Source organism: Uranotaenia lowii, chromosome 3, assembly GCF_029784155.1.
Source record: "Uranotaenia lowii strain MFRU-FL chromosome 3, ASM2978415v1, whole genome shotgun sequence".
In the NCBI taxonomy this organism is placed as follows: Eukaryota; Metazoa; Arthropoda; class Insecta; order Diptera; family Culicidae; genus Uranotaenia; species Uranotaenia lowii.
This window is the reverse complement of record NC_073693.1, coordinates 364,361,575-364,385,038: the sequence shown is the minus strand read 5'-3', so window position 1 is coordinate 364,385,038 and position 23,464 is coordinate 364,361,575. Positions and strand designations below refer to the sequence as shown.

General features: G+C 34.9%; 1 protein-coding gene across 6 annotated transcripts in view; it reads left to right on the top strand.

The window, feature by feature from the left end:
• The first annotated feature begins 1,215 nt into the window (after positions 1-1,215).
• The window catches only part of LOC129756856 (uncharacterized), a 57,608-nt gene continuing 35,359 nt past the window's right edge, over positions 1,216-23,464 (top strand). The window contains exons 1-2 of one of the 6 annotated variants that reach the window (XM_055753889.1): positions 1,216-1,348; positions 21,386-21,954. In XM_055753889.1, the coding sequence (XP_055609864.1) occupies positions 21,903-21,954 (52 nt within the window). In that variant the 5' untranslated portion in view covers positions 1,216-1,348; positions 21,386-21,902. Of the gene's footprint in view, positions 1,495-1,528; positions 1,738-21,359; positions 21,955-23,464 lie in introns of those variants that run through there. The other 5 variants (XM_055753895.1, XM_055753891.1, XM_055753893.1 and 2 more) reach the window with 5 other exon arrangements.

Below are 23,464 nucleotides of genomic sequence, written 5' to 3'. Positions count from 1 at the left end.
TAAGTATTCGATAAAATATAAAAAAAAAGAATCTACTCAGCAAACCTCTTTAAAAAAATTAAATATAATGATTAGCAATCTATATTTTTGTCTCGATACTTCCTTATTTGTGTTTGTGTTTTAAATGTTTATTGGTTTTTGATTGTTTTTTGATTCACGTCTTTAAATTGATATTTTAATGGACTTTTAAGAGAAAAAATATGTAAAATTATTGAATAAATACATTGACGGGTTTCGCTAGGTAATGAAGCAGCATACGGATTGAAATTGGAACTCAAAAGAGAAAATATTTCGATTAGATATACTTGTAACTTGTGAAAATGGATTTTTTACCCAAATATTATAATAGTTTCAAAATTAATAAGACGTAGTTATAACTATAAATCCAGAGATGCTTATTTGAGTAAGTTGATATCATATCAACAGATTTATTTTTGACTGAAAATAACTGAAGTATGATTTTCAAAATTAAATTGCTGTTGGATTTCTAATCTGATAAGAAAAACCAATGGTCATTCCATATCCCCAACTAGATAAATAAACGTAAATTCAACATCATACCAGTGAAAAAATCATTTATCTGCGTTTTGCCTAAGACTAAGCCAGCCACAAACAGATGTACAGAATTCTTTGAACAATTTCTTTTTAATTGTCTATAACATTTTTTACATGCTGCTGAATTCTCTTCATTTTTATCATCATCATTTTTCTTGCCACAGTTTTTATTTTTCCCAATGACTCAAAAAATGTTGGCCATAGTTTTTGAAAATCACCCCCCCTAAGAGCAATCTCTAGATCCGCGCCTGATCTGAAACCTTAGTTTAAATTCAATGATTTCAATCCAATCCAAACCTACCAGTATATAATTTATTCTTGTACTATATTCTTGAAAAATGTACTCTTGTCTGAGTTCCTCAAACATCAGCAGGACACCCACGAGAGTCCTTCCAGCGCTTTTCCTCACTGTCTCACCAACTCACTCACTTATTTTCTGCTCGACTCATCCCCAAACTCAAAAACGCTCAACCGTTTCATTTCGAGCAGTTCTCGAGTGCACAAATTTCCCAACGTCAATGCTCGTGCTCGCCATTCTCTGGGGTTGGAAAATCTTCGTTCAATCCAGCTGAGTTTCCCGAATGGGCTACGAAACCTATTCAGTGTCGAAAAGCCTGTCAAAATCGGAAGCTTTTCATTCGGAAAACAGTCAGTTTCGATCGGGCGTTCGATGTCGGTGGATGTTGCTAGGAGTTAGTTCCTGTTTTTCGTTTTGGCGCGCCTCCAAAATCGCGGTCAAATCGGCCGTCGAAGTTTTTGTGTTGTTTTCGAGGAGTCCAGAATAGTGTTACTGGTAGGAAGAAAAAAAAACTCCGGTGAGCAGAAGACTTTCCGGAATAGTGGACTCAGTTGACCCTTTTTCCGGATCGAAAAGAAATCGGAGGGAAGCAAAAAGTTTCCCGAAATGTAGAACAACTACACAGCAAAAACAAGTAAAAGGTGAACCTGATAGTTTTGTTGACTTTCTTCATTCGTTCGTTGAGCAACGAAGCTGTAGGACAAAAACTTGCTTCCGGAAACTCTGGAAACTGGCCCTGGATACTTACAATTTGGCGACCGTGACAAACTCTGCTTCCTTTGAGCAAAATCCTTCAACAAACGCTCGCGGAGAGGACACATTTAATTAAATGATGAAGCTAATGAAGGATCTCTTCTGCCGAAGCACTGCAGCATGAGAAGAAAGTATGGTTAGGTTAAGGGATTTCTGGGGAGGGAAAACTGGTGTGTGGTGTGGGTGGTCTTAAGTGAATGAACACCTGAGCTGGCAAATGGAGGAGCCACTTGATGAGAGACATTTTTTCCCATCTATTCAAACCATTTGAGGAATCTGTGGGTGGAATGTGAAACTTTATAGCGCCCACCCATAGTAGGAATTGAATCGCCCATGGACACCGGAAACTGAATCCATCCAGGTGGTTCCGTAAACCTCACTCTCCCCTACTACATGGGACTCGTCTCGCAATTCGGACGACGACAACGAAAGTCGTCGTCATCGTTGTTTGCCTTTGTGATTAGTTTTGGGTAACACAGTTTATTCGCTTCCGCTTTTTGCTTCGGTACCTGTTTCGACGATTCGATGCCATTTGAATGACTCAACTGTGCTGAGTAGGACTCAATTCGACTCTTCTCTAAGTGCACGAACAACGAGCTATCCTATACTAAACTGGATCCTGAAATCCGTTACAATCTCAGTGAAACGTGAAAGGATTTGGGATTAGTGGGTGTCGAACAGACGAGGTTTTTGCCTGTCAACAAACGGGCGACTCTCAATGGAATTGTTTGGGCCGCGTGTGGGCTGAGGGAGGCTTAGTTGGTGAATGAACTGCCCTTACTGGGATATAAGAATGAATGATGCCAACTGTGTTGGTGTGGTGTTGGAGTAGATTTGTTTCAATTAACTTGAACTAAGCCAGAGAGAGTTTGTTGACTTAAATAGAATCCTTGATGGTACAATAATTAAAAGATATTTGCTATGATTTGAGACAACAAAAACAACTATTGCATCTGAATTGATAGATGTATGTTATTTGTGGAATATGTGATGTAGGATTAAAATGTCATTCAAAATTCAAGAATTTCAAGGACTTTAGCTAAAGTTAATTAATTAATAAATTTTAACGACCACTCCAGAGATTTCTTCACAGTAATTTAGTTTCTGGTATTGAATATAAACAACACCATATAACTTTTTCCTCATTCTTTAGAAACTCAGATAGTAACGCAGAAACAATATGTAGTATGAATTTCAAAAATAAATATTCGGCTTGTTTGGCTTAATACTTAGCTCAACTTTTCGGTGAGCCGATTATTTGGCTTAATGGTTTTCGGGCAGTATTTGGTGCTAAAAATTCGGTACATCTCTAATATTTATTGAATTGATATTTGCTTCAAAGCAATGAACCTATTGGTACAGAAAGGAAGCATATATTATTAGTATATTGCTTGATTATCAAATCAAAACTTTTTTAAAGTTTCGATTAACCCCTTTTTACGAAGCAAAATTTTAATCATTTGCAGCCCCCTTTCTTTTATGCCATTCTTACAGAGATGTATAGTTATCGGTCGATTTGGGAGCTCATTAATTATGGGTCTTGAACATACCTTTATAGGTACCTATCGAATCAGCTAGACGAGTTCTAGTGTGAATTTTTGTACCCTTTGTTTTCGACGTTTTTGCGAAACTGGGCTGCACAATTAAATATGTTTTATCTCCAAAAATGTTTTTTTTTCTTTTCTACAATTTATAAAATAAGGAAAATAATCAAATAGTTCAACTTTTTAAAAGTAAATATCATAAAATGATCACTCCCAAAAACGTATCCATTTGGCTTGCTAGCATTATCCAGCAATTTTTCATGACGTCATATTTTTCATGACGTCATAGCCACGATAGGCGGTGGGCTCGCTTTCATGTTATGCAATTCTCAATCAGTAAAAGAAGGGGGCGCCCCTGACAAAATTACAAATATTACAATTATGACAAAAGTATCAAATTGACGAAACCAAAAAAGTTGCAATTTCGATTGGTTTAATAGCATTTTATGTTTAAAGTTGTTTTGTATTCCAGTTCAGCTTTTGGCCTAACCGGGTTCAAAAATACCAAAGGGTCAGGGCCGTAGGAAGAACCAACTCATGGGGGGGGTTTTGGTGACTCATTTTTACCGAGGATGTTTGCCCATCAACGTATGGATACAAAAAAATAAAGTAAATTATGTTTGCAACTATATGATTATTAATCTTTAAGTACTCTTTAAAATCGAAACTTAAGAAAATTGGTCCTACACCTTGAAAGTTGAGCTAAATTCGCTTTCATCGATGTTACAATCTTTGAATTTTTTAAGATTTGTTTGTTGATTCGGACATAAAACAAGCTTATTTTAGTAGAGTCTTCAATTTCTTAGAAAACAAAAATTATTCTATAGTTAAACCAAATAAGCGAAATCTTCTAAACTATTTTAAAAATTCAAAGATTCTAACCTTTGAGTAAAATAAATCAAATTTTCCAAAAAAAAATGAAAGAGATAAAAATCATCAGATTTTTGGACCAAATTTTCTTGATGCAACCTGAACCAAATTAACGATTTAAGTTTGAAATTTGGTTTTAAAAACTGCAATATAAACACATTGCTGACCAAATATGAGATATCTTGTTTTTCCGCTAGTATGCTCCATTAAAAAGAATAATTCAAACGTTATGAATTTAATAATGAAATAATAATAAGAATTTCGTTTATTGGTTTCTGAAACATAAAATGCCGAATTTTGGTGTCACTAATGTGTTAATGTTTATGTTAAATAATACACTTGGGCAGATTTTTAGGTGGATAGAAGAGCTTTCTTTAACAGCAAATATTTTTCATAAAGAATCAATTCCATAATGAAAATCCGGTGGATGATTTTTTTTAAAATGAAACTTGGGTTTTTTTATAAAACAAAAAACTCAAATTTTAACATTTATTAGTGATTTTCAGCTGAATTGTGTTGAAAAACTAATTATGTTTAAAAAATTGAAATCTGTAAATTGAATTGACAAGGAATTTCAACAAATTAAGGACCGCGAAGAAATCTATGATGAGAAACGCAGAAATTAGGCATTCTATATCTCAGAAACCCCTGGATCAAATTTTACAAACTTAGCATTTTTAAGTTACAATTCGAATTTTGTCGAGTAAAGTTTAACACTTAAAGTTCATGATCTCTTGATTTCATCGACAACTTAAGTTTTTTTGTAAAATTTATTCACAAGCTAAATCTATTTCTGAATTTTGAAATTGCATTCTGAATCTGAATTCTGAACCTGGATTCAAAAATTGCGCTTTGAATCTGTATCCGATTTTTCATACGATTACAGAAATGTACAAAAAATACGATTTAAGAATCTTAATCCAGATTGGAATTTTATGAGTAAGTTTTTGAGCCCTCATTCATGAATCTATAATTAGAATTCTGTAGTTTAGGTTTAATCTAAATTCACTATTTAAATTATTTATTTTTAATCTGTATTGTGAATCAGAATCAAAATATGAATCCAAAAGATTTGAATCTGACTTTTCAATTTTGGATTGTCTTTTCTGAATTTTGTGTGAGAATAAAGTTTAAGAACTTTGAATTTGAATGCTAAACAAATTTTCTCTTTTTTCCTATTCGGAAAATTATTATCAAAATATTAAAAATGCATAAGATCTCGAAAAATATGATTCAAATTTGATATGAAATGCAAAACCAAATTTGAGCCATGATTTCAAAGCAGCTTTTCATTTCTGATTTTCTATGATTATTCGAACTGAAATTCAAGAATCCTGAATTGGATATAGAATCCAAAATACGATAATAGTAATACAATTTTGGTTATAGGAATTATAGAATCGGATCCTTCGAAATGGGTTTAATTAAATTCAAAACTTAATATTCAGACCTAAATTTCGATGAACAAGTGAGAAAATTTGAAAATGTGTACCAGAATTTGAGACTTGGGTTGGATTTTTGAGGTTTTGGCATTAGTTTTTAATCTAGATTGTTACTCTTGATTCACCATACTCTTTTATCATAATTTGCTTCTGAATTTAAAATTTTGAATGTAGAGTACACAGCAAAAAAATTTAATGATATTGCATCAAAATCATGCACATAGTTTGAGTTTCAAAAGGCATCTAATATTACATTCTGTTGATGTACCCAGCTACATACATTTGATGTAAAAATGTTACACTTTGTATTTGTATCACAGTAGACGAATTCAAGCACGCAAATTATAGAGCTTCTGCTTCTAATGATATGGCAAGCCGTCATTAATTTCAATATTTTAGAATCTTCCTGACAATTGAATAATAACTTCCGATTTTATTCGTAACAGGGAGCATGGGTTCACCTTACGCCTCAGATTTCAAATATTGAATAAGATGAGAAATTCCAATCACAATAAAAAAGCAAAATGGTTTAAAGCGTGATTCTTTTTTATTTATTATTCGAGAAGACTGTTTTCTCCCTTCAGTGGAAAAATGATTTCACTCACAAAACCGGCCCGTTCCGCTGGACATATTGGAGTCAAGTTGGTGTGAAGTATTATTTGCATTCTGAAAACAGCTTTCCGATCACAGATTTCACGAATTTTCGATCCCCGATTTCACAATGGAATGTTTAATGCATCAGTTTCAATCCAGAACCACTTATTGTTCAGGTTCCATACCCTCCAGATTTGTCCTTGGAATGTCCACTGCATGTTCACAAGACTTTCTAAAATAAATATTTGAAAAAACAATTGAGGGCTTGCAAATTTTTGAACAACATACTAACCTTCCGGTTGTTTTGAAATCCGTTAATACTTTTTCATTCAGACGTCTCGAAGTAAATGGACCTTAAAACGAAAAAGAATTGAAAAAAACTTAGAGCGATGATTTGCTTAGACTTTTTATTAACATTGATAGCACTTACCGGCAAAACACAAATCCTCAAAGTTTATAATCGGTCCTCAACTTTTTAATGCGAGAAATTTCAAAACGTCAATTTAGATAAACATTGGCTACTTGATGTAATACTACAGAACAGGTTGTGATATTACATTAAACGACATGTTCGCAGTGTGTACATCGGTTTGATGTAATATAACAACGCATATAACAAATAATACATAGAACGTCTAACATCTCCTCAAATTACATCCGCCATCGTTACATTATTTTTTGCTGTGTAGAATACCTCGCTTGCTGTTTTGGGTCCTCATGGGGGGGGGGGTTTAACCCCCAAAACCCCCCCCGTTCCTACGGCCATGCAAAGGGTACAACCCCAAAGTTAAATGAATCAATTCTCACATCTTCGATGGTCTTCCTAGAAGGCTGATGAGTTGGATGATTTTTTTTTAACTTTGTTTATTTGAAACGGCTCATACCGAAGGTTTTAAAGAGCCAAACCCTTGTTTTTGTATTTACAATTCATACATTGTGTAGTTGAAGAAAAAAGAATAAAGAAAAGGGAAAACGAATTTATACACGAAGATCTATAGATTTAAAGAAAAGGTATAATTCGAACATGTAATCTAGGTCCACCGCAGCCAACACATCCCTCACTGGAACGTTTGGTGGTTTCCCTCGGGCCCGAAGGGAGTCTATTAAGTTCGCTCTGGCGATAAGGTGGTCCTCACAAGACCAAACAAGATGCTCGACATCATGGTAACCCTGGCCACAACCACACAAATTGCTGCTAGCGAGATTTACACGAAAGAGTAACGCGTCTAAGGAACAATGATTGGACATGAGACGGGAAAATGTTTTAATAAAATCCCGACTCAGGTCCAATCTATTGAACCAGGGTTTAAGGCTTACCTTTGGGATAATCGAGTGGAGCCACTGACCCAACTCATCTTCGTTCCATTTGCGCTGCCAGTTGACAATAGCGTTTCTCCGGACTAAAAAGTAGAATTCGTTGTAGGCGATTTGACGCTGATAAGTGTCGCCTTCAACCGCACCCACCTTTGCAAGAGAGTCTGCCCTCTCATTGCCCGGTATCGAGCAATGTAAGGGGACCCAAACAAATGTGATTGCAGAACAGCGTCTAGATAAAGCACTCAACGTTACCCGTATCTTCTCAAGAAAGTACGGAGAGTGCTTTCCGGGCCTTATTGAACGAATAGCCTCAATAGAGCTAAGACTATCCGTTACAATATAGTAGTGCTCAACGGGACGTGTCACTATACAATCAAGTGCACAATGAATAGCTGCCAATTCCGCGATGTATACTGAGCATGGAGATTGAAGACTGTAAGAGGCACTAAAATTTTGGTTGAACACTCCAAACCCGGTACATTCGTCTATCAGGGATCCATCAGTAAAGTACATTTTATCAGCATCGACGTGTCCATACTTTGCATCAAAAAGCCTAGGAACAATAAGACAACGATGTTGTACCGGTATTCCACGGATTTCCTGCTGCATGGACAAATCAAACTGGACAGAGGAAGAGTCGTAGTCAGAGTGAAAAACACGAACGGGAGAGAACGACGAAGGATTAACCTGCATAGACATGAATTCATGATATATAGTCATATACCTGGTTTGAAGATTGTGCTCCAGTAGCTTTTCGAAATTTGCAATCACCAATGGGTTCATGATCTCACACCTGATGAGGAACCGGAGAGATAATGAATAAAATCGATCTCTCAGTGGGAGTACGCCTGCCAAAACTTCAAGACTCATTGTGTGCGTTGAGGGCATACAACCCAGGGCTATTCGTAAACAACGATATTGAATACGCTCGAGTTTAATGAGGTGTGTTTTGGCAGCTGATTGGAAACAGAAACTGCCGTACTCCATTACTGAGAGAATAGTTGTTCTATAGAGTTTTATTAGATCTTCTGGATGGGCTCCCCACCAGGTGCCGGTAATTGTCCGGAGAAAATTAATTCTTTGCTGACATTTTCCTTACAGATACTCAATATGAGCTCGCCAGGTGCACTTGGAATCAAACCAAACCCCAAGATACTTAAAACACCTCGATTGAGTGATCGTTCTGCCTAGGAGTTGAAGCTTAGGTTGAGCAGGTCTACGTTTCTTAGTGAAAACTACCATCTCCGTTTTCTGTGGAGAGAACTCAATCCCAAGCCCCAATGCCCAGGATGACAATCTGTCTAAAGTATCTTGTAAAGGCCTGTGAAGATTTAACTCTGTAGATCCTGTTACAGATACTACACTGTCATCTGCAAGTTGTCTCAGTGTGCAGCCTTCAGAGATACAACTGTCGATGTCACTTACGTAGAAGTTATACAAAAGAGGACTCAAACATGAATCTTGAGGTAGGCCCATGTATGAAGTCCTTCTTATTGCAATATCTCCTTGCGCAAAGTTAAGGTGTTTCTCACAAAGCAAACTGTATAAGATGTTGTTCAATAGAGGAGGCAGAGCCCGGGAGTGTAATTTTTCTGACAAAACCTCTATTGAGACTGCATCAAAAGCTCCCTTTATGTCTAGAAATACCGAAGCCATTTGCTCACGTTTTGCATACGCTATTTGTATCTCTGAAGACAGCAGAGCAAGACAATCGTTTGTCCCTTTGCCCCTACGAAACCCAAATTGAGTATCTGATAGGAGGCCATTTGTTTCCACCCATTTATCCAATCGGAACAAAATCATTTTCTCCATCAATTTCCGTATACAAGACAACATCGCTATTGGACGATACGAATTAAAATCGGACGCAGGTTTACCAGGCTTTTGGATTGCAATAACTCTCACTTGTCTCCAATCTTCAGGAACAATGTTATGTTCCAAAAATTGATTAAATAAATTTAACAAGCGAAATTTTGCAATGTCCGGGAGATTTTTCAACAAGTTAAACTTAATTTGATCAATTCCCGGAGCCGAATTGTTACAGGAGAGAAGAGCAAGTGAGAATTCTACCATGGAAAAGCGAGAGTCCATTTCACTCCTTCCTGGAGGCACATTTCGAATTATTTTTTGCACAGGTGTGGAATCTGGACAAATTTTTCGTGCAAAGTTAAAGATCCAACTATGGCTATATTCTTCGCTCTCATTAGTTGAAGTACGGTTACGCATGCGTCGTGCCACTTTCCACAATGTACTTAAGGACGTTTCTCGTGGCAAACCTACCACAAAATTACGCCAATACGCCAGTTTTTTTTCCTTTGATCAACTTTTTGAATTGATTTTCAAGGGAAGAGTACAGTTGGAAGTTGTCAAGTGTACCATGCTTTCGGAAGGCTTTAAATGCATTCGATTTTTCGGCATGCAATTGGGAACACTGGTTGTCCCACCATGCATTGGGAGGTGTTCGACGAATCGATGAGTTTAGGATGGGTTTCTTTTGAGATTGAACCGCACTTTCATAAATCAAGCGAGCAAGGAAGTTATATTCCTCCATGGGTGGTAAGCCAATTACACGATCTAGGTTTGTCGTAATCGTATCTGCATATTTCTTCCAGTCGATGTGTCTTGTAAGGTCATATGTCATATTTATTGTGTTTGAAGAGTTGACCCCATTGGTGATTTTAATTTCGATAGGCAAGTGATCACTACCATTGGGATCATAGACCACCTTCCACTGGCAATCCAATGATAGTGAATTTGAGCAGAGTGAGAGGTCAATAGCGCTTTGTCTTGCAGGAGGTTTAGGCACTCGTGTTTTTTCACCCGTGTTCAATACAGTTAAATTGAATCTGTCGCAAATGTCATAGATAAGAGTGGAACGACTATCGTCAACTTGCTCTCCCCAGACAGTTCCATGTGAATTGAAATCACCAAGGATCAACCTTGGCTCAGGGAGCACTGAGCATAGGTCCTCTAGGTGACTCGGATCCACTGCAACTCTCTGAGGCCAGTACAAACTGACAACACATAAGTCCTTACCTCTTATAGTTGTATGGCAAGCAAGCGCTTCAATTCCGCCTGATAAAGGAAGGTGGATTCTGTAAAAGGAGTGGCGCTTATTGATCCCCAAAAGCACCCCTCCATAAGAATCGTCACGATCCAGACGGACAACATTAAAATCGTGGAATGAGATGTTAGATTGAGAAGAAAGCCAAGTTTCGGACAAAGCAAAAATATCGCAATTAGTTCTATGAATCAAAAAGTTGAACGCATCCATTTTTGGAATAAGACTACGACAATTCCACTGTAAAACAGTGATATCTCTGACCTCTCGGACTTGATTAGTCATCGAGAGAGATAAACACTGAAAGAAGGGGCCAAGTTTGCATCAATTGCTGAAAAAATGTCTTTACCATGGGGAGCATTGAAGTAACAATACTTCTAACGGAATCAGAAACATTAAAGGACGAGAATATTCCGTTAATAATGTCAGATAGTTTAAAAATCCCGGATGGATTAGGTGTTGCCGACGAAACCACGTTCGATGTTGGAGTTTTTGATGTTCCAGCGACAGCTGGGTTATTTGGTGTCGAAATTGTCGCACGGAATCCAGGTGGAATTTCTTCTGGTTCATTTTTTTCAGTTGGTTTATTGGCAAAACTGAAGGCTGGGGAAACCGCGGGGGTTCGTCTTGGAATTTTAGCAGAAGACGCTTTGGTACGCTTCCTGGAGTACCCTGATAGAACGAATGGGCGCCCTTCATCAGCCGAATCTGAATCCACTACATCAACTGGCAGAGCAGCAAAAACATTGTTAGATCGAGTGGGGGTCGGAGGAGAGGCGTTCTTTAAAATGGCTGCATAAGAACGATTGGATCGTTCTTTTAAAGAACGCCTCTGTTTATCCCAGCGGCTTTTGAATGCCTCGCACAAGGAGATATCATGAGGTGAGTCTCCGCAATATACACATTTCTGCTCTATTGCTGAGCAAGCTCCAACTTCATGACTCTCCCCACACTTGGGACAACGCGTCTTGTGACAGCAATGGGACGCTGTGTGCCCCAATTTAATGCAATTTTTGCATTCCATTGGACGAGGCACAAAAAGCCGCACAGGAAGCCTTAAAATCCCGTCTATCAAGACATAGTGAGGGAGGGCGGTACCCTCGAAGGTAACACGAAATGAGGCTGACGGTGAATATTTTTTGACTCCATTTTCGGTGGTAGCAATCGAGAGTTGACGGCAGTCCAGGATTTTAACCGAGGTCGAATCGAGGCTCTTGAATTTGCCCATCCCTTTAGCCAAAATATATTCACACGTCAGGCTCATTTCAGTGATCACGCCCTCAATCTCTACATTTCGAGACGGGATGAAAACGTGATACTCTAGCCTGAAAAAGTCGCTAGCAACAATTTCATTTGCGGCCTTTAAGCTAGCCACAATGACACCAAACATATTATAATCAACATTGGTAACTCTCAGTATGCTTCATATACTTCAGCAAGGACATGTATATCAGCACCACCTCCTGGAGAAAGTTCTTACTAGAAGGAAATTTCAAGCATTGAGGTACTGAGGAAACTCTGAACATTCTTTCCATCAACCATGGGTTCGCGTCTTAACTACAAAAGTTCGGGTTTGAACTTGCATTTCTATGACCACGCAGAAAATTTTGTTTATGTTTTATTTTCAACATAGGAATTTCAGCCTACTCCAACTTTTCTTCGTGTAGCAAAGTATGTTGCTATGGTTCTCAATTTGTGTTGTTTTCTGCCGAATGGAAAAAAGGTCCCGACTGACGGAGTATGCTAATAAATCTACAATTTGAGATTCTAATGTCATTTGAATTGGAACAATCATTGATGGAAATTTCACTTTTTGGACAATACTGAATATTTCATAAAAGAAATCATAAAAAGGCAACAATTTACTAAGTAAATTGATCTTAAAATCTACTCTACAATATGATTTGAGATTTATTGATGACCACATCATCATTATTGTTATTATTATTATTATCTGGAGCACGTTTGGTAAATGGAAATCAGCATTTCTCTAAAATGAATAAATTGGTAAAGGAAAAAAAATTCTTCGTGTAGAATTAGCTCTTTTTAATACTTTTCATTTAAGCACATCTGATTTTTTGATAACTCCAAAACATGTTGAACGGATAAATCAAAATAAAATTTTGAGTATAAAATTTATTAACGAAGTCAACTTACTTATCATGAACGATATTATGAAAAATAATAGTAGATATACTTGTGTTGTATTTAGTATAATTGTCAGATCGGGACACAAACTTTTGGTGATCATGAGCTTAACAGTTTTCGCCAGAAGCTTTCGAAATTTAGTCTAAGGCAACTTAGGTCTTCTCGATAGCATTTATTCATGTTCGTAAGAACTTTCCTCACGTGGAGGCGCGTTTCATGTGTCCTTCAAGTTTCTGGGGAGTGAGGAATATTCCTACTATTATTATATTTGATGACACGCAATTTATTTGGTCTTATCCGAGACACTTCGGTTACGGAGGACCACCTTGCCAGATCTTTTGTGATCTGAATAAAATTTAAAGGTTTCGATTTGGACCGGAAATAAACCACCCATGGACCAGAAAAAGACGAGCCCTCTGGGTAGACCCTGAGTCGGGAAGACTTCCCAGCAGTTTCGACAGAATTCACATCCATCAAAACTGCCTGGCGTGACCCCCCGCCTTCGGTCATAATTTATAACGAAGACTAAAAAGTCCACCGTAATAAAAAATGTACGAAGCTACACAATTCGAATAAAAGATAAAAGAAAGTAATAAAGGAAAGGGAAAATGAAATACCTGTAGATACAATTATGAATTGAACCAATTTGTTGTGGTTTGGGTTCCAGCTATGCCTCTGGTGATGTTACTTCAACCAATGCAATGGCAGCTACCTCGTTGCTCGTTGGCAGTGTCGATAGTGCTTCCGATCAGCAAATCACGGTTTCCAATTAGGCGTCCTCCGTCTTCGTAACCCGCTTGCGGCAACCAATTCCGAATCCTTCAGGTGTCCCGACGGTTTACACTCCCGGACGAGTGGGGCGAACAACCAGCACGTTTTGGGGGATGATGGCTTTGGAGAAGTTGTTGATGGCAACACATAAATTTCTGCTCCGAGTGCCGTTGCTGTTCGGCAATTGACGACCGAACCAGAAGATAATTAACCACACTTTGTGGAAATTGCAGCGTTTATTGAAAACAAACTTAACTTCAAAGTTTTGCTACGGTAGCGAGAAAAAATGCGTCCGTACAAGTCGACCTACTGCGATCGAAATGAGTTGGATGATTGTCTCTAAGAATATTTAATTAGGTGGCTGATATGGTTACCCTTTGAAAAACTACCAAATAGCTCGATTGATCGAGGAATTAGTTTTCATGATATTTCACTACTCTATCATATTCTTTGATAATGTTCAAGCCCCAATCTTGACACACTAAAATGCAAAATGTTAAAATAGTTCTCAATTAAGTAAATTGAATTATATTTTTGTAGAAATTATCAAAATTGCTGAAAATTACAAAATGGTCAGAATCGATGAAAATCACAAATTTGAAAAAGATAGCAAAGAGGATAAAATTAACAAAATTGAAAAAAATTATGACTTTATTATAATTGATAAAATTGACTTATTAGAAATAAAAATTGTCTAAGGTTTCAAAACTGACAACTTTTTTAAAAAGGGTTTGAGTTAATAAAATCAACAAATTTTAACAAAAATATTAAAATTAGCTAAAAGGAAAAAATAAACATCATTGACGAAATTGATAAAGATGGAAAAATCAACAAACCTACAAATATGAAAAAAATGGACGAAATTAAAGAAAAAATACGAAATTGCAAAAAGTGATAAAAATGAAAAAAATTACCTAAAGATTAAAAAATGACAAAAAAACACAAATGATAAAAAAGATTAAAACGACAAAAATGTCAAGAATTACCAAACTGAAAAAAATTACCTAATTGAAAAGTATAACGTATTTCTGCACAACCGACGTATTTTTTTAAATAAACTTTGTTATAAAATTTCACAGAATTGTCAAAACTGACATGAATGAGATATTCTTAAAATTGAAAAATGACATAGATTAATGACAAAATTGAACAAATTAACACAATTGACAAAATTAATTTAAATAAAAAACAAAATTGACATTATTGACAAAAATTGACCAAATTGTCAAAATTGTCAAAAATTACAAAATAAACAAAATTTGTAAATTTGACAAAATAGTTAAAATTAACATTGTTGACTAAAAGGACAAAATTGATAAAACTTACCATATTTGCGAAATTCTCAAAATGGAAAAATTGTACCAAATTAGGAAATATGACATAAATGACAATAACCACAAAATTAACGTTATTGACAATTTTGAAAAAATAGACTAATGGACGGAATTGACATAAATGTCAATATTGAAAAAAATTGGCTTATTGACAAATTAGTCTTAACATAAAATTTACAAAATTGACAAGATTGGCAAAATTTCAAATGTCAATTTTGTAAATATTATTCATTTTTTTTCAATTTTGTTACCTTTGTTTATTCTATGGATTGTGTCAATTATGTTAGTTTTGCTCATATTTAAATGCAACCACTTTTGTTAATTTGGTTAATTCAATCATTTCGTTTTTTTTTTCAATTCGGTCGAATTGTTCAATGATGTCAGTTCTGGCAGTTTTATCAATTTCGTAAATTTTTTTTAAGTTTTTACCAATCTGTTTTTTTGCCAATATTTCAATTTTATCTATTTTACCATTTTTGTCAACATTGCCAGTTCAATGATTCATACTATTTAATGATTTTTTGGCTTTATTTTGTCGACTTTGTCAATTGTATCCTATTTTAAATCTCATCAATTTTGTCAATTTGACCAAATTTGTCAGTTTCATAATTTTTTTCAAAATGCATGATAATTTTGTTATTTTTTACAATTTGTCAATTTTGTCGTTTCGACTATTGTAGTGAATTTTGTAAATTTTGTCAGCATTGACACTTATGTCAATCATGTCCGTAGGAACGGCGCACAGTGCAATGATCCCATAGAGCCGATGGACAAAAGTCGTAAACAGTTTTAATTCTATAAAATATTTATTTTCATGTTCAATTATTGAAAATACGTCAGAAAAACTGTGTTTTGAAGGTTTTGTCTCAATTTTGATTTTTGAAGCCTTAAAATCCATGACTTAAAAAACCCATATTTCTTATAAAAGATCCATTGGATCTGTCAAATATTTGCTTTCACGAACGATTAAGTTTGGTACTGATAATGTTACACATAGAAAATAACTGAATACAACAATTTCCTTTCAAGCGAATATGGTATTCACGGGAACTTGGCCGATGTATGCTTTATCTTAGGTCAAAATATTTCAAAATTTAAACCACCAAGCTTCTTATAATTATTCAATGAGATTTCAAAGCCACAACCATATCAAAAATCCATTTTTGTTCAAAATATTTTTTAAAATATAATACTGATAAGTTCAAGAAGAAAAATTCACTTGATTTCGGTTTTCGTTTTACCACAGCAGTTCTTTTTCGAAAAAAAATCATTCCTGTGGCGTGAAAATGACCCTCCGTAAACTGCTCATATCTCTGTTAGCGCAAAAAAACGCAATTCAGCAAGCATAATGGGTATTCAGGATGATATTCCTTAGCATTTGAGTGTAAAATGGTAGTGACGTCTTGTGACGCGAATTTGTTCTGTCTAGCTGAAGTTGAGCAATTTTTGTTGATGAAATTTACAAAAATAATGGTAGATTCAGAGGTAGCTGTAAAGACCAAAAACGAATTTTTCTCATTCAAAAAACACAATACGACATGCGTTGAGTTTAAATCTTCAACTTGTAGAACGAAGAATTTGAATTTGCTGCGAAACTTGTCAACGGTAAACAAAAGTTTCAAAAAAAGTGTATGTTTTCGAAAAAAAAAATTGTTTCTTACCTTCTTAATGCATCGACTTTGAACCAATGCTGCGCGTGTAGGAAGCAAAATTATGTCAAAAGCATGTCCGTTCATGAAACTCCAACTTCTTTCCAATCGATTGGTAAAGTTGAATTTAATGTTTGATAAACTAAAATTTTTTACTTTTTTCCACTGGTCACCGCACTGTGCGGCGGGGAGAAGGGGGGGGGGAGGTAAACCTCCCCCCCCCATCATGAGGATCCAAAACAGCAATCGAGGTATTCTACTCTGCACTCAAAATTTAAAATTCAGAACCAAATTATGATAATAGAGTAAGGTTAATCAACAGTAACAAAATGGACTAAAACCTAATTCCAAAACCTCAAAAAACCATCCCATGTCGAAAATTCTGCTACACTTTTTCAAAAATTCCTCACTTGTTTATCGAAATTCAGGTCTGAATAATCAATTTTGAACTAAATTAAACCGGTTTCAGAGGTTCTGATTCCATAATTCACATAACCAAAATTTTATTTATATTTTCGTATTTCGGATTCTGAATCCAGTTCAAGATTCTTGATTTAAAGTCTGAATAATCATTAAAAAAAATTAGATATGAAAAGCTGCATTGAAATCCTGAATCAATTTTGGTTTTGCATTTCAAATCAAATTCAAATATTGTTTTCGAGATCATATGCATTTTAAAATAGAAATTTTGTTTTATATTCAAAACCAAAGTTCCTCAACTTAATTCTTACACAAAATTTAAAAAATTTAAAGCTTCGAAATGGCAATTCAATTATGAAAAGTCAGATTAAGATCTTTGCAAACTCATATTTTATTTCTGATTCACAAAACAGATTAAAAATAAATTATTCAAACAATGAATTAAGATGTAACTTGAAATCCAGAACTTATAAATAAGGGCTCTAAAACTTCGCTCATAAAATTCTGATCTGGAAAAAGATATGGAAATCGTTTTTTTTTTGCACATTTCAGAAATTTTAAAGAAATTTGGATACCGATTCAAAGCGCAATTTTTGAATTCAGGTTCATTATTCAGATTCAAAATGCAGCTATTAAATTCAGAAAAAAAATTTAACTAAATTTTACAACTTACATAAATTGTTGAGGAATTCATCTTCTTCTTCTTACATCAACATGGTAAAACCATGTAGGCATCTTGAAAAATGGAAGACTGGCGTCTTTTATTTTTCTTTTCAGCGTATTATCTGTTACATTTTACCATGCATTGCAGATTCTACTACGGCCAGGCCAACCATGTGATGGAAATCGCGAAAGATACTGGAACAAGGGAGGAATGAAGCGTGGAGTTCCCTGCCAAACGCTTCATATGATATTTTGTTAAAATTTAAACATTATTGAATGATTGGTAATTGGGAAAAATCTGGGATGGATTAGGTTTAAATGAGTAATTTTAAAAACAAACGTTCTCACCCAACTCCAAAGGTTTCCGCTGGTGCTATCTTCCTATTTTTCGTGGTTCGGTCATCTTCAAATCAGTTGCATTCACATATTCACAACATCACTGTTCCCTCAATTAAAAAAAAAAGCTTTTTTTTATAATAAGAAACTGATAAAATAGAAAATAATTATAATGAATTTCAAGTTTTGTTTTAAATATTAAAAGCCTAAAGACAATCACATTTTGTTAACATTGCGCATTAGACTGCCCCAAATTTGTATGGGAAATTCAAAACCTGTGAAATGTTATGCGCTGCAGGCTGAAATTGATCCTTGGCCTAGTACAAGATCTCATGCCAAATTTGGGCCAGATGAAAAACTGGTTTTTCATGTTTCACCCGAACAAAATGTCTCAAAATCCCATACAAACTTCAGGCATGTTGAGCGACCCCTTCCCGTGATCCGATCTGGCCCAAATTTGGCATGAGATCTTTTACTAGGCCAAGGATCAATTTTAGCCTACAGGGCATATCTTTTTCAAAAGTAGGGTCATTTGGAGCACTCTATTGCGCATTCAAATTAAACTTTTGAAATGCTACTTCAAATCATTATTCGAGCGTTCTCAAGATAATTTAAAATCATGATCGATTAAAAAACATGATTTAATATAATGAAAATTGAAGTATGGCTAATAAATTTCCAATCAAAGGGTTCCATTTTAAAATCAAGCTTTGAATATTTTGTCGTTTACAATTGGAATAAAGGTGGAAACAATGTTTTTGTTATGAAAAATTTAAATTCAAAGGCTTCCAAGAAGATTATGTTTTCTGAACACAATAAGTTGTTGAAAAAACTAAGGAAAACATAAAAAAAATTTATAATATTTAAATAGTTTGATTTTAAAATTCGGTACATTTATTTAAATAAATACAAAATATAAAGATGAAAAGATAAGTTTTAAAACATATTAAAAGGGATATTTTTCCATTCTCCATTCTCGTCTAACCATTTGGCAGCATTTTAGTGCCTATGAATGATTGATTTGGTTTATTTAAGCGTCCTGAACTCTAACCTTTTGTAAAATTTTGTCTATCACCTTTCGTTTTGATGATACGGAGTTTATAATCTTTCAAATGAATCAGTTTTAAGTAAAATTGATCATTGTTAACTGATGAAAAACAAATCTACGTTAAAGAAAAAATATGAATCGGAATTCGTTTATTGTCCATATGTAATTCAATGAAGGAATAATATAATAAAGATGATGATGCATGATTTAAAAAGTTAAATTCTACAGTTTTAGAAAATTTGGAAAGATAACATTACAAGTATTTCTGATAATACTGAAGAAAGTTTAAAAAAATGAATTTACTATACAAAATTTGTCCAAACCTGCACACGATTAGATTATTGCTTTTGGTTGCGGTTTGGTTCAAAACTTCATTGAAAAATTCAAAGGTAATTTTTTAGAAGAACTCAAAATTACTTGAAGTCTTCGGGAAAATTGAAAATTGATTTAAAATCTTTATTATAAAATATGTTTTTGTTTCAAAATTTTGTCAAAAATAACAGGAATTTCTTGAATGGTTTAATTTTTTTTTTCAGAATTTAATTAAAAAAGCAGAAGCTGAAAGAAAAGCTGCAGATTTGGATCCAGGGCCCCCGCATTAGTCGAAATTAGCTTTAAAATTCTTCGCACCTCGAAGGATGTTAATTTTGTGGCTTTTTATAAATTATCAAAACGTTTTTGAATGTGACATTGAGCTTTTTGAAGAACAAGAAACATAAAATAAATTTGAATTTGAAAATGAAATCTTCAAGAATATTTCATTTCAGCACTATTTTCGCGAATCAAAATTTTCATAAATAAAGTAATGGACACTAGGTTTTGCCATGCTAATTTTGATGACCATCGTGAGTGATGATACATGGCTTCCAACTTGTTGATGTATTAAATTTGAATTCGATGAACTGATATTCCGATTTTTTTTGGTTCCACTACTCAATAAAAATCCATTCTAAAGACAAGGTAGGGTTTTGTCAAGTTTTGAGTTTCAATATGAATGAAATATCTTAAGCCCAGTGTATGTGAACACTAATTTCCGGAGGCGAGCAAAATTTCTGACTTTTTTGTTTAACAAGTAATCCAGTGCAGTTTGCAGGCATTGTTTCTGATGTCTCAGATTTTCAAAAGCTTATGGTACCGTAAACTGGGGGAACTTTGATCACTTTTTTCATTCATTTTTGAATATTTTGGAAGGGTTTGCTATTTTGTAATATCTTAAATTTTTCAAACACTTACTGAGGTGAGGAGTATAAAACATGATCATCATTAGCACAGAAGACTTAACACATCAGTAACAGTAATTTTTGTTAGGACTATACTGAGTTTTTCAGCATTTTTTTTCATAAACATTTATAATCAAAATATAGACCATGTTGCTGCATACATCTAGGGGTAAAAGTTGTAAACAATTCTCGTCGTCAACAATAACCCATTTGCTCCTAAGTTCTTAAATTTAATCAGGAGAGATGTTTGTTTATGAGCCCTCGAAAAACCAGATATTTTAGGATTTAAAAATTACATTTTAAGTAATATCAAAAATCTTCTGATAAAAACCAAATTTGGCTTATTTGTAACTCAATTTATAGGCTTTCAAACGTAGTAAACAATTTTCAGATATTTTAGAATTTTTGCTTAGTTAATGATGATTATCTGCAAAAATTTCATGTTGATCAAAGTTACCCAGGTGATCAAAGTTCCCCCAGTTTACGGTATGCTTAAAAAAATGTAATCTTTTTTGCAGCTTGAAATCAAATTAAATATTTCTTGTTTCAATGTCTTTTTAAACAATAGAAGATTAAAATAGTAGGTATCATTTCTAATAAAATCTCCATTGCTGTAGCATATCATGTTGTAATCCTTTCCAAAAAGTTCCTTGTTATTTGATTTGAAACCAGTTAAGAATGTGAATAGGTAGGTACCTATTTATATGGTTTGCAAGCAAACTACAACAATATCAGAGGGGTCTCTCGAGTATCACCATCATATCAATTTGAGCGAATTCCATCAGCTAGCTAGTGAGCAAAAAAGGGGAAAACGGAGGAAAAACACAACCTCTTGCCCATCAAATCAAATATGAAAAGCTTAGCATAAACATAATGCTCCAATTGCAATCAGTGGAGCACTCCACCCACGTCGTCTCCAACCCGGTTAAGGGTTTGTTTTTGATTCGTCTCCCTCCAAACAGAGCCAGACGTTAACCGGAACTGGAACAGGAAGTGTATCACTCGGAAGCAGTGTATGTTTAAGTGTATAGTATCTTTCTCTTTGGTTTAGTAATGATGGGAAGACAATTTTTGTATGCGAGTGGTGGGGAAAGCTCATGTAAAACGATTCCCCGCACAGCAAATGTTGGGATTGAGACGAACGAATGAATGAACTGGACTAGACTGTTCCGTGATTCCGATGTTTCGTGGACGCTGTGTGGTGAAGCATACTGTTTGATCTAGGGGGGATGTGGAGGACAAAAAGCGTGCCAAAAAAGGTGGTCGGAAAAAACGATTCCTGGAAGTGAAACACGATTTATTTTAATACTCGCCTCACACCTTGAAAAAATTTCAGTAGTCTGCTCTTCTTACATTTTTCAGTGGCGGCTCGCTTCCGTTCGGAAAAGCTTTAAAAGTGTTTGTGGTGGAATAATCAAAATAAGAAGAACGCGCTCTCTGGTGGCCAACCAGAAGTAGTAGGTAGTAGCAAGCGAGTGATTTTACGGTCTGTCTAGCAGCAAAGTGGGTGGAATTGGTGTGGCTTCCGGTAGGCCAGCCAAGGGTTGCGAAAAAAAGCAACAACACAAAAAATCGAAAGAATCTAAGCCAGAAAGTGTGGGGAATGGAGCACCGGAAACGGCTTCTGTAACTCCGTTGATGTTCGGCGAAGGAATCCGGATCTGAAGATGGTGTGTAGCTGTGTAGACTCGAATTCAAGAGAGAGTTGTGTTGAATTTAGATATCGCAAAATCGGTTTGATTTGTCTTGACGCCTGATTCAAGTGAGAAGTGGGGGAAAACGGTGTCGGAGAAGAAAAAAATATCACTTTGACGCAAGTTAGTCTTCAGCAAAGTTGAAAAAACCAAACGAAGAAGGACGCCCTTCCCGGAACGAAACGATGCTGGTGGAAATTGTTTTTCTAGTGCTTCTTCGTATCATTCTGCTGACAGGTGAGTGGAAATAATACTTAGATATACCTACCTTACATCTCTTTCCCTTATCATCATCGTAGACGGTTTTGGTTGTCGGATCATTTCACAAACGATTTGAAATGGACCGTCAGCTTGAATCTTATTACTTACCGCATTTTGATAGATTTGCTTTGGGAATGGGTTTTTTTTGCTCTGCATGATTCTAGAATTTCAATGCTAAATGCATTGAAAATTCCAAGCAGAACTTTTGTTTAAAGTATTGCATTCAATCAATAACAAACAGCATTTTTGGTGCCTATATTTTAATAACTATTTTAGGATGATTTTGGGTCCTGACTTGGAATCATTTGCTAGATTTTGTCTATCAGTTCTTGTTTTCGTGATATGGCGTGTAGAAATTTGGAAATTGATCAACTGTGAGAAAAATCGATCAATGATAACTAATGAACCAATAAACCTACATAAAAAATAAAAACTGATTTTGAATCTCCTTATTTTTATCCAAGGATTCAGATTTTACCTAGGAATTATAGATTCAGCGATATACAGCTTTGTAAAATATTTAATTCTACAAATTTCAGATATTTAAAATCTAAATTTTTTTTTGAAACCGCAAAAGAAAGTCTTGAAGTATTTGGTATTAAAGATTATAGTTTATTTAAGAACTCTGTTGAATACAGAAAACGATTGGGTTTAAGGTTAAAAACATATCTAAGATTCAATTTTAGTTAAAATTTCTTTAAATTTTCGCTGAAATAACCGAATTTTGCCTAATTGGGAAATATGAACTATATGAAAACTTCTATAACTTTTTTCTCTGAAATCCAAATTACTCGTGATCCTGGGGAAAGTTTATCATCGAATTAAAACTTTCAATTACCAAATCTTTGCTTTCTTCTATATTTTTGACTAAAAAGTGCCCAAATTAATCAAATCAATTTTCACCCGTTTTCCAAAGTTCTAATAGCATTTTGGGAATTAGCGCCTCAAAATTAGTCTAATTCAGCTCTTAAGTTCTTTGCACCTCGAAAAAACGTAAATTTTGTTGCCTTGTGTTATAGAAGATTTCGTTGACCAGCTTCACATTACATGAAGCAGAGTATTAGTTTAATGACGTAGCTCAATCAAAAGGTAAAAACCATAACATCTGGAAAATCTAATGATCCTGGAAAAGAAAAAATGTCCCAGTAATGGAAATTATCGTGCTTCTAAAAATTCAACTACTGGGCTATCGTTATGCTCGTTAAAGAAATGTTGAAATTATTTATAATCAGATATCACACAACAACAACGATTGCCATAAGCTGGAGTTACTCTTATAATCGGGGCAACATTGATCACACCAAAAAATTTCCTAGAAAAAACAAACTCGATTTGACCAATTTTTTTTTTCGATATAGCACCACCAGATCTCGACGTTTCATGCATTTCTAAGTCATCTGCAATTAAAATTAAAATTTCGATTTTCCGAATTTCCTTTGGTCCCTCAATTGATGATTTTCGAGGGTAAAAAATACAAAACTTTGAG